At 40.4% G+C, this 12,270-nt stretch overlaps 1 protein-coding gene across 2 annotated transcripts in view; it reads left to right on the top strand.

The window, feature by feature from the left end:
• dock1 (dedicator of cytokinesis 1) overlaps positions 1-12,270 on the top strand; it is a 575,517-nt gene that overhangs the window by 66,289 nt on the left and 496,958 nt on the right. For both annotated transcript variants that reach the window (XM_063071820.1, XM_063071821.1), the window contains exon 3: positions 5,378-5,418. In XM_063071820.1, coding sequence (XP_062927890.1) covers positions 5,378-5,418 — 41 coding nt within the window. The remainder of the gene's footprint in view (positions 1-5,377; positions 5,419-12,270) is intronic.

Raw genomic sequence — 12,270 nt, 5'->3', positions numbered from 1 at the left:
GAGCGTGTTGTTGAACAGAGAGCTAGCTCTAGGGATATGTTCATACAAACGTTTGTAATTCGATAGGGTGCTGAAGAAGGCATATGGCCGAGGCATTGAGTAGCTAGAATGGGATGTCATGTTACAGTTGTACAAATGTTGTTTAGGTCATACTTGGGGTGTTGTGTGCAATTCTGGTTGCTGAATGACAGAAAGGCTAGTGGCGATGCAGAAAAGGTTCACAAGGATGTTGCCTGGATTGGAGGACTTGAATTATAGGGAGACATTAGATAGCCTGGATCTGTCCTCTTTGAATAAAAGTGGCTGAGAGATGACATGATATAGGTATAAAGTTATGGGAGGAATAGACAGGGTGCAGAACCTGAGTCTGTTTCCCATGGTAAGGTTTAGATGTGATCTGAGGGAATAACTTTTTCAGAGTAGTTGATATCTGGATTGAGCTACCAGAAGAGGTGGTGGAGGCAGAAATGGTAACAACATTTATGGGGGATCTGGACAAGTACTTGAATGAGCAATGTGTAGAGGGATAGGCAAGTAATGAAAGTTGATTAGGATCGGCATAATAATGGTCAGAGATGCAGAGAGCCAGAAGGCTTCATTATATGCTATACAACTAAATGACTCTATGATGCTATGAATATACGTGATGATGCTTAATTTTTTGTGTAAGTAAGTAAACTGGTGAAGTGCTGTAAGTGAATGTTTAGCTACATCCCAAGATAAATATTTTGGGTAAAGAAGTGCTCACCGGGGATTGGGTTTTGTAAAAGAGCAGAATTTCCTAGCCTACTGGCCAGTAATTATACTTTCAATGAGACATAAACATACAAGGTTATTGGATCAATATTGTATTCCTGTTTGTGGAGGCTTGTGTAACAGTCGACTAGCTTTTCTTACATTATGTCAGTAGTCACACTTCAGGATCATTTAATTGTCTGTAAAAGACTTTGGAATGGTCTGAAGTGATGAATGCAATTTAGATAGGACCCAATACCAACTTTACTGTGAGTTGTTCTGATCATATTATTATGCAACTATCTTTAACTTTGAAATTTTTATATCAAATGCAAAATTATTTAACATGCAAGGCGTGCTTCATTTATTGTTTCTTTCCCAGGGAGCCTGTTAGAAATGAAACATATCTATAAATATTATGTTGTCTTGCAATTAAAATAGAAACAAAGTTAATTCTATTGTTTTGTCTTCAACAGAAGCTGCCTGAACTGCTGAGTATCTTCAGCCTTTCCAGTTTTTAATTTCAGATTTCTAGTATCTGCAGTTTTTAGCTATTCATATCGCGTAATTGTAGTTTGATAGACTAATACCTTTTGAATGTCACCATTTGAATTGTGAAAGCAATATTATAAATATGATGTGAGTAATAGATTTATGTTGCCTCTCTGAGCTGTGAAGGTTTTAGATAAGTGCTTTGATTTTATTTTAAATTTATGTAATTTTTGTTTTTAAAATGAATTGATCTATAATGACTAATTTGAAAGTGCTTATTTATAATGAAACTGTAGAGAATGTGCACAGAAAACAATTTATTACGCTTTTTACAAAAAGGTAGAAGCTGTTTATACCTACTTTACCGAGTGAGTAATTCATCATGCATTTGTCAAACTACAAAATGCCATGAGCTTGATAGGTGCATTGTGGCATGAAGAATATGTTTGCTATACTGTATATCTTGTTGAAAATAATGTTTAAAACGGGAAAAATGATGATGAGCTTTGGTGGTAAGAAACAAGGTGTATTCATCCAGTTAAATGTTTACTTTATTAAGAGATACAGTGTGGTAACAGGCCCTCAGGGCCCAATGAGTTTGCCTCACCCAATTACACGTGACCAATTAACCTACAAACCCATATGTCTTTGGAATGTGGGAGGAAAGAGGAGCACCTGGAGGGAATACACATGGTCACAGGGGAACATACAAGCTTCATACAGTGGCAGAACTGAATGTGGGTAACTGATTGCTGTAATAAGGTTATGCTAGCCACTACACTACCATGCTACCCCTACACTATTGTACACAAGTTCTCTGCATTGACTTGGAGCCACCATGATAGTCTGCAACTAATTGCCTTTCATTCATTTATGTGAGATGTATGCTGAGTAAGTTCAGAAAAGGTATTTTGATTTGATGAAGAGTGACTTTTTTCTTTCCCATTTGCTCCTCAAAAGTATATGTTTTGTATGAAAAAAACTTAACTCCTGTGGTTTCCATATTTTAGTAACTGACATTTTAAGAGTAATGCTCTTAGTTTGTGTTCATCAAAAATATTTTCAGTCAGAAATTTGATTTTTTTTTAATGTCATAAGAATTATTTTTTCATTTGGGCTGTAATATGAACAGCTACAGGAATTCCTTTCACACAGGACCAAAGGAGTTTCTATCACATATGGTTAACAGAATTAGATCTACAGTCTTTGGACTTTAAAAGTGTGAGCAGTGATCTTATTGAGATGTAGAAGATTCTTAGAGGGGATGGCAGTCTGGTTGAGATAGGAGAAGATCAAATGAGGGGACATATTACAAGATTAGGTCAGATTAGAAATTCCTTGCAGAAGGTGATGAATCATCTGGAGGGTTCTAAAGGCAAATTCATTGAGGGTATTTAACGAGGAAGTAGATCAAGTTTTGAAAGATTTGGAAATAGACAATAGACAAAAAGTGCAGGAGTAGGCCATTCGGCCCTTTGAGCCAGCACCGCCATTCACTGTGATCATGGCTGATCATCCACAATCAATATCCAGTTCCTGCCTTATCCCCATAACCTTTGATTCCGCTATCTTTAAGAGCTCTATCCATCTCTTTCTTGAAAGTATCCAGAGACTTGGCCTCCACAGCCTTCTGGGGCAGAGCATTCCATATATCCACCACTCTCTGGGTGAAAAAGTTTTTCCTCAACTCCGTTCTAAATGGCCTACCTCTTATTCTTAAACTGTGGCCTCTGGTTCTGGACTCACCCATCAGCGGGAACATGCTTCCTGCCTGCAGCGTGTCCAATCCCTTAATAATCTTATATGTTTCAATAAGATCCCCTCTCAGTCTTCTAAATTTCAGAGTATACAAGCCCAGTCGCTCCAATCTTTCAACATATGACAGTCCCGCCATCCCGGGAATTAACCTTTTGAACCTATGCTGCACTCCCTCAATAGCAAGAATGTCCTTCCTCAAATTTGGAGACCAAAACTGCACACAGTACTCCAGGTGTGGTCTCACCAGGGCCCTGTACAACTGCAGAAGGACCTCTTTGCTCTTATACTCAATTCCCCTTGTTATGAAGGCCAGCTTGCCATTAGCTTTCTTCACCGCCTGCTATACTTGCATGCTTGCTTTCAGTGACTGATGTACAAGAACACCTAGATCTCGTTGTACTTCCCCTTTTCCTAACTTGACTCCATTTGGATAATAATCTGCTTTCCTGTTCTTACCACCAAAGTGGATAACCTTACATTTATCCACATTAAACTGCATCTGCCATGCATTCGCCCACTCACCCAGCCTGTCCAATTCACCCTGCATTCTCATAACATCCTCCTCACATTTCACGCTGCCACCCAGCTTTGTGTCATCGGCAAATTTGCTAATGTTACTTTTAATTCCCTCATCTAAATCATTAATATATATTGTAAACAGCTGCGGTCCCAGCACTGAACCCTGCGGTACCCCACTGGTCACGGCTTGCCATTCCGAAAGGGACCCGTTAATCGCTACTCTTTGTTTTCTGTCAGCCAGCCAATTTTCAATCCATGTCAGTACTCTGCCCCCAATACCATGTGCCCTAATTTTGCCCACTAATCTCCTATGTGTATCAAAGGCTTTCTGAAAGTCCAGCTACACTACATCCACTGGCTCTCCCTTATCCATTTTCATAGTTACATCCTCAAAAAATTCCAGAAGATTAGTCAAGCACGATTTCCCCCTCATAAATCCATGCTGACTCGGACCGATCCTGTTACTGATATCCAGATGTGTCGTAATTTCATCTTTTATAATTGACTCCAGCATCTTTCCCACCACCGACGTCAGGCTAAAAATTCCCTGTTTTCTCTCTTCCTCCCTTCTTGAAGAGAGGGACAACATTAGCCACCCTCCAATCCACCGGAACTGATCCTGAATCTATAGAACATTGGAAAATGATTACCAATGTGTCCACGATTTCTAAAGCCACCCCTTAAGTACCCTGGGATGCAGACCATCAGGTCCCGGGGACTTATCAGCCTTTAGACCCAACAGTCTATCCAACACCATTTCTTGCCTAATATAAATTTCCTTCAGTTCATCCATTACCCTAGGTCCTTTGGCCACTGTTATATCTGGGAGATTGTTTGTGTCTTCCCTAGTAAAGACAGATCCAAAGTACCTGTTCAACTCGTCTGCCATTTCCTTGTTCCCCATAATAAATTTATCCGTTTCTGTCTTCAAGGGCCCAATTTTGGTCTTAACTATTTTTTTCCTTTTCACATACCTAAAGAAGCTTTTACTATCCTCCTTTATATTCTTGGCTAGTTTACCTTCGTACCTCATTTTTTCTCTGCGTATTGCCCTTTTAGTTACCTTCTGCTGCTCTTTAAAAGTTTCCCAATCCTCCGGCTTTCCACTCATCTTTGCTATGTTATACTTCTCTTTTATTTTTCTACTGTCCATTACTTCCCTTGTCAGCCAAGGCCTCCCCTTACTCCTGTTAGGATCTTTCTTCCTCTTTGGAACGAACTGATCCTGCACCTTCCGCATTACTCCCAGAAACACTTGCCTTTGCTGTTCCACTGTCATACCTGCTAGGGTATTGTTCCATTGAACTTTGGCCGGCTCCTCTCTCATAGCATCATAGTTCCCTTTGTTGAACTGTAATACTGACACTTCCGAGTTTCCCTTCTCCCTCTCAAATTGTAGATTAAAACTTATCATAGTATGGTCACTACCTCCTAATGGCTACTTTACCTCGAGGTCCCTGATCAAATCCGGTTCATTGCACAACACTAAATCTAGAATTGCGTTCTCTCTGGCAGGCTCCAGTACAAGCTGTTCTAAGAATCCATCTCGGAGGGACTCCACAAACTCCTTTTCTTGGGGTCCAGTACCAACTTGATTCCTCCAGTCTACCTGCATGTTGAGGGCTATGGGAAACTGGTACCGAGCACAGGGAAAATCAGCTATGGTGGGACAGGCTTGAAGGGCTGAGTGGCCTCCTAGTCATTTTATTTTCTTGTGTTTTCATAATACATCCTTTTTAAAAATCTTGATTGCTCTGTTTGGTTCATGGTGCTGATTTCATTCAGGTGCATAGTTGAGATGCAGATATTACAAAGGTAAACAAAGACTATTTTAATCTCAGATTATTAACAGTATTTAATATTTTCTTTTTAGGGTGGTATAGAGGGTACACACATAGGCGCAAAGCCAGAAAGGTGAGCATTATAAAGTTTATATGTGTATCTGTTATAGGATTTAGTAAACAGCTTCTTTGTATATTAAAATCTGTTGTGAAAATTCTCTAATGAAAGTGTTAGAACATGAAAATCACTAAACATGAAAAAACCAAGGGCATCTACTTACTTGTCCCTTCCAAGGTTACCACATCTAGTATATGTCATGTCTCAAACTACTTATATTTGTAAACTTCTCTAATTTGAATGAATGAGTACTGTCAGCTTCCGCCATCTCTTTAGGGAGCCTGTTCAATAGATTTACTGCTCTCACTAAAATACTTCTGGAGATTAATTTTGATGTCAGCACTCCTGACTAAGGTTACTCTTTACAGAACAATAGATGACATTATGTATTTCAGCCTATAAAAATGCCAGACACCTATGCACTAATGTAATTGATTTAATCACCACAAAGTAATTGCCCTAATTATAAATGGTTTGTACTGTGTAATGTGTGAAGGATTTTAACTATTGATTTGGTTGTCTGATCCTGGTGTTGGGAGACTGTATCAATTGTAAAAGGCAAAACTGGCGAGTTATTGGAATTTGCTGGTACACCACTGGCTAAGCTGGAGATAACAGCCGAGCACCTTTGCTCCATCCACCAGGGTTGTCTGGATTCCCATTTGCCAGCCATTTTAATTCTTCTCCTTTCTTCACACCGGCATGTCTTCTTGGCCATCTGTACTGCCAAGTTGAGGCTAAATGCCAATGAGGAACCTCTTATTTCACCTACACAACCTCCAACTTGGAGATATGAATGCTGAGTTCTCCATTTTCTGTAACTGTTTCCCTTCTGTTCCTTTTCTCTCCTGTCCTACCTTCTTGGTTCCCCATCACAATGTCTCCTTTATCCTCATGCATTATCTCAGTCTGCCCATCACCCCCACACTTCTTCCCTTGGTTTCCTTCCCAATACTCCCTTCTGCTCTCTCCACCTCCCTCCCTATAGTCCACACCTCACTTTACTCTCCTATCAGATTCTGTTATCATCAGCATTTTCTCACCTCTGCCTATCACCTCCCAGCTTCTGGTACCATTCCCATTCTCTCCTCCCCATATGCCTATCTGTGAATTCACCATCTTGACTGCCTTGCTTACCCATTATGTACACAGGTTCTTGCCTCTCTGTTCAAAATGTACCTTATCACCACTCAACTCAAAAAAAAAAGTCTTTCTGACTCTTTTGTTTGTTTCCAGCTTGCTTTCCCTCACAAATCTTTGAAATTGTCATAAGAAAAAAATCATGTTTATTTTTAGTGAAGTTCATGGAACATTGAAAATTACAGCACAATACAGGCCTTTTAATCTACTCTAAGATCAATCTGACTCTTCCCTCCACATAGTCCTCTATTTTTCTATCATCCACGTGCCTATCTAAGAGTCTCTTAAATGTACCCTAATGTACTTGTCGGTCTCGCCACCACCCTGGCATTGTGTTCCACATGCCCATCACATGCTGTTATTAAAAAGAAGAACTTAAACTCTGACATCCCCCTGCATTACTTTCCTCCAATCGCTCTGACCTCCATGCAGAATATGACCCGTCTACAACCACTCTTTGCCTTCTGTGAGCAAGCCAGGTCTGGATCCACAAAGCAATGTCCCCTTGGATCTGATGCCTCCTTACTTTCTCAATAAGCCTTGCATGGGGTACCTTATCAAATGCCTTGCTGAAATCCATATGCACTACATCTACTGCTCTTCTTTCATCAATGTGTTTAGTCACATCCTCAAAAAATTCAATCAGGCTCGTAAGGCATGACCTGCCCTTGACAAAGCCATGCTGACTATTCCTAATCATATTATACCTCGCCAAATGTTCATAAATCCTGCCTCTCAGGATCTTCTCCATCAACTTACCAACCACTGAGGTAAGACTCACTGGTCTATAATTTCCTGGGCTATCTCTACTCCCTTTCTTGAATAAAGAAACAACATCCGCAACCCTCCAATCCTCTGGAACCTCTCCTGTCCCCATTGATGACACAAAGATCAGCACCAGAGGCTCAGCAATCTCCTCCCCCACCTCCCACAGTAGTCTGGGGTACATCTCATCCGGTCCCGGCGACTTATCCAACTTGATGCTTTCCAAAAGCTCCAGCACATCCCCTTCCTTAATATCTACATGCTCAAGCTTTTCAGTCCGCTGCAAGTCATCACTACAATCACCAAGATCGTTTTCCATAGTGAATACTGAAGTAAAGTATTCGTTAAGTACCTCTGCTATTTCCCCGGGTTCCATGCACACTTTCCCACTAAAAGCCCTAGCACTCTGCTGCCTCTTACTCTGCTGCCTGCTGGACATGGTGGTCTTCTTTTTAAACCTTTTGTGCTGTACTGGCTGACATCACGCGCCTGCGCAATCTCGCCTCTCTTTTACCCTGAGTAGTAAAAAAAACTCCCTTCGCTCTGAGAAATCAACCATACTTGTAGCCTTCTTGCTCCGAATCTTTAGATCTCTGTCTGATTCTTGCTTCCTAAACCTTAAGTAAACTTTTTTTCTTCTTTGACTATATGTTCCTCATCTGTCAACCATGGTTCCTTCACCCTACTGTTCTTTCCTTGCCTGAATGGGACAAACCTATCCATTACTCCTTGCAAGTACTCCTTAAACAATCTCTGCATTAAACAGGATTGCCATGTATTGTTTCTGCTTTTTTTGCTTGAGTTTATTAATCATAACAAAAAGTCTATCTTAAGAAATATGCATTACTCTTAATTGTCATAGAGAAAATAGAAAGATTTCCTAACATTTTAAAGTGCACTGAATTTATAAAATTTGGGGATTGTGCATTTAAATGTAAGATAGAAGAATAATGCATATTTAATAATATGTAAAAATCAACTTACATTTGTGCTACAAGTGCTGCAAACATTGATATTAGAGAGGAACAATACAGGATATTGGATATTACAAACATTAAGTGAGAACATATCTTTAAAAGTGGATAAATCATGAGGTTCAACTCAGGCTACTCAGAGATGCAAGCTGAGACCACAATTTCAATTTTCTTTGCTACAGGCATGATACAAAACAAATGAAGAACTGGTCATATGGTGCCACAGTTTTAAAAAAGAGTAATGAATGGCCAGAGAAAGCAGAGGCAATGCATTTGAGATCAAGAAAGAAGTCAAAAGAAACAATGATAAATATTAAGATATATTTAGGTTACAGGAACATAGTGATCTAGAGTGCTTGTCTATGAGATACCTGAAAACAGCCTAAGATCAGATCAGGAGTCAGACATTTTGGAAAGGTGTGAAAACAACAGTGTTGTTGTTATGGGTGACTTCAGTTTCCCTGATATATGGCATCTTCTGGGTACGAAAGGTTTAGATGCAGTGGAATTTGGGGTCTTAGCCCAATACGTCGGCTCTTACTCTTTTCCATGGATGCTGCCTGGCCTGCTGAGTTCCTTTAGCATTTTGTGACTGTTGCTTGGATTTCTAGCATCTGTAGATTTTCTTGTATTTGGAATTTGTTAGTTGTGTTCAGGAAAGATTCCTGACACAATATGTAGACAGGCCATACTGGAGGTGAGCCCATACTGGATCTGATACGGGGCAATGAATCTGCTCGGCTGTCAGATCTCTCACTGGGTGAGCATTTTAGAGACAGTGATCACAACACACTGACCTTTACCATAGCCTTCAAGAGGAATAGGAGCAGATTGGATGGGAAAGTATTTAATTGGGAATGGGGGAATTATGATGATAATTAGGCAGGAATTTGGAAGTGTAAATTGGGAACAGATAGAGAAATGCACAATGGAAATGTGGAGGTTGTTTAAGGAGTACTTGCAAGGAGTAAATGGGTAGGTTTGTCCCATTCAGGCAGGGAAAGGACGGTAGGGTGAAGGAACCGTGGTTGACAGATGAGGTTGACAGATTTAGTCAAAGAAGAAAAAAGTTTACTTAAGGTTTAGGAAGCAAGAATCAGACAGAAGGGTCTGTGCAATAGTGTTCTGTGATTCTATATAGGTACAACCTGAAAACAATTTTCCTACTTACATTTCAGTGTTTATGAACAGTACTCCATTAGTCTAAATATGCACTCCCTTTTGACATCAGCATAATCAGAGTTGAAAGATAAATTACAAGAAAGGACCTGGTGCTTTCCCTCTACCTATGTAGAATCACAGAACACCATAGCACAGAAACAGACCCTTCTGGCCATCTAGTGTGCGCCAAACAATTATTCTTCCTTCCATGGTCCTCCCATCCTTGTATCTTTCCAAATTTTTCTTAAATGTTGAAATTGAACTTGCATCCACCACTTCTGCTGGCAGCTTGTTCTACACTTGCACCACCCTCTAAGTGAAGAAGTTACCCCTCATATTTCCCTTAAACCAAGGGTTCTCAAACTGCGTCCATGGATCCCTTGGTTATTGGTAAGGCTCCGTGGCATAAAAAAGGTTGGGGGCCCTTGCTTTAAATGTTTCACTTTTCACCCTTAGCCTCTAATTCTAGTCTCACCCACCCAACATCAGTGAAAAAATATTGCATTTGACCTATCTATACCCCTTATAATTTTGTATGTCTACCAAATCTCCCCTCATTCTCCTACGCTCCAGGGAACAAAGTCCTAACCCATTCAGCCTTTCCCTATAACTCAGCTCCTCAAGTCCCGGCAACATCCTTGTAAATATTCTCTATACTCTCAATCTTATTGATATCTTTCTTATAGATTGGTGACCAGTACTGCACATAATACTCCAAATTAGGCATCGCTAATGCCTTATACAATTTCAACATATGGCTTTAACTCCTGTATTCAATACTTATACTTATGTAGGCCTTGGTGCCAAAAAGAAGTCTTTATGGCCCTATCTATCTATGACCCCACTGTAATGGAATTATGGATCTGTGTTTCTCGATCCTTCGGTTAACCATACTCCTCGGTATTCTAGTGCTCAATGTTTAAGTCCTCCCCTGATTTGTCCTCGGAAACCTTAACACTTCTCATTTATCTGCATCAAATTTATCCGCCATTTTTCATCCAACCTTCCCAGCAGGCCCAGATCCCACTGCAAGTTTTGATAGCCTTCCTCACTGTCCACTACACCCCCAATCTTGACGTCATTCAAAAATTGGTGATTCACTTTACTACATTATAATCCAGAGTGTTGATATGGATGACAAACAACAACGGATCCCTGCACATACCTCCAGTTACAGGGTTCCAGAGAACCTCATCTGGACTCTCTCTAATGACAACACATCCTTCCTGTGATATGGGGCGCAAAGCTGTTCACAATACTCTAAGTGCGGCCTGACAAGAATCTTATAAAGCCTCAGTGTTATCTCTGTGGTTTTATATTCTATTCCCCTTTAAATAAATACCAACATTGCACTTGTCTTCTTTACCACAGACTCAACCTGTAAATTAACCTTCTGGGAGTCTTGCACAAGGACTCCTAAGCCCCTCCACACCTTTGATGTTTGAATTTTTCTCTTCATTTAGATGATAGTCCACACTACTGTTTCTTTTTCCAAAAGGCATTATCATACATTTCCCAACACTGCATTCCATCTGCCACATTTTTGTCTATTCTTCTAATTTGTCTGAGCCATGTTGCAATTGCATTGATTCTTCAACACTACCTATCCTTCCACCTATCTTCGTATCATCTGCAAACTTTGCCATAAAGCCATCAATTCCACTATCTAAACCATTTACAAACAATGGGAAAAGTAGCGGTGCCAATACTGACCCCTGAGGAACACCACTATTCTCTGGTAGCCAACCAGAAAAAGCTCCCTTTATTGCTACTGGCTGCCTCCTGCGTGTTGGCCATTCCTCTGTCCATGCCGGTATCTTTCCTGTAACGCCATAGAGTCTTGTTAAGCAGCCTCATGTGTGACACCTTATCAAATGCCTTCTGAAAATCTAAGTGAATAACATCCATTGCCTCTCCTTTGTCCACCCTGCTTGTTACTTCTTTGAAGAACTCTAACAGTTTGTCAGGCAAGATTTCCCTTCACAGAAACCATGCTGACTTTGTCTTATTTTATCATTACTCTCCAAATTGCCCTGAAATCTCATCCTTAGTAATAGACTCATCACTTCCCCAACCACTGAGGTTAGGCTAACTGGCTTTTAATTTTCATCAAGATAAAATCTGCAGATGCTGGAAATACAAGCAACACACATAAAATGTTGGAGGAACTCAGCAGGCCAAGCAGCATCTATGGAAAAAAGTACAGTCAATGTCTCGGCCTGAAACATCGACTGTACTTTTTTCCATAGATGCTGCCTGCCCTTCTGAGTTCCTCCAGCATTTTGTCTATGTTGCCTGGCTTATAATTTCCTTTCTTTTGCCTTTATTTCTTCTGGAAGAGTGGAGTGACATTTGCAATTTTCCAGTCCTCCAGGACCATGCCAGAATCAAGTGATTCTTGAAAGATCATAACCAATGCATTCGTTATCTCTTCAGCACCCTCTTTCAGGACTCTGGGATGTAGTCCTTTGGTCTACTTATCCACCTTAAGACCTTTGAGTTTGCCGAACACTTTGGCAATGGCACTCATTCCTGCTCACTGACACTCATGGACCTCTAGCACGCTGCTTATGTCTTCCACAGTGAAGACTGATGCAAAGTAGTTACTAAGTTCATCTGCCATTTCTTTGTCCCCCATTTCTACCTCAGCAGCATCATTTTCCAGTGGTTCAATATCAACTCTCACCTCCCTTTTCCTCTTTATATAACTGAAAAAGCTTTTAGTATCCTGCTTTATATATTGGCTAGTTTGCCCTCAGATTTTATCTTTTACCCCCTTCTTGTAGCTTTTTTTTTAGTTGCCTTTTGTAGGATTTTAAAAGCTTCC

The sequence above is a fragment of the Mobula hypostoma genome, chromosome 19 (assembly GCF_963921235.1).
Source record: "Mobula hypostoma chromosome 19, sMobHyp1.1, whole genome shotgun sequence".
NCBI lineage: Eukaryota > Metazoa > Chordata > Chondrichthyes > Myliobatiformes > Myliobatidae > Mobula > Mobula hypostoma.
The sequence above is the reverse complement of the archived record's forward strand: the minus strand, read 5'-3'. Positions and strand labels throughout refer to the sequence as shown.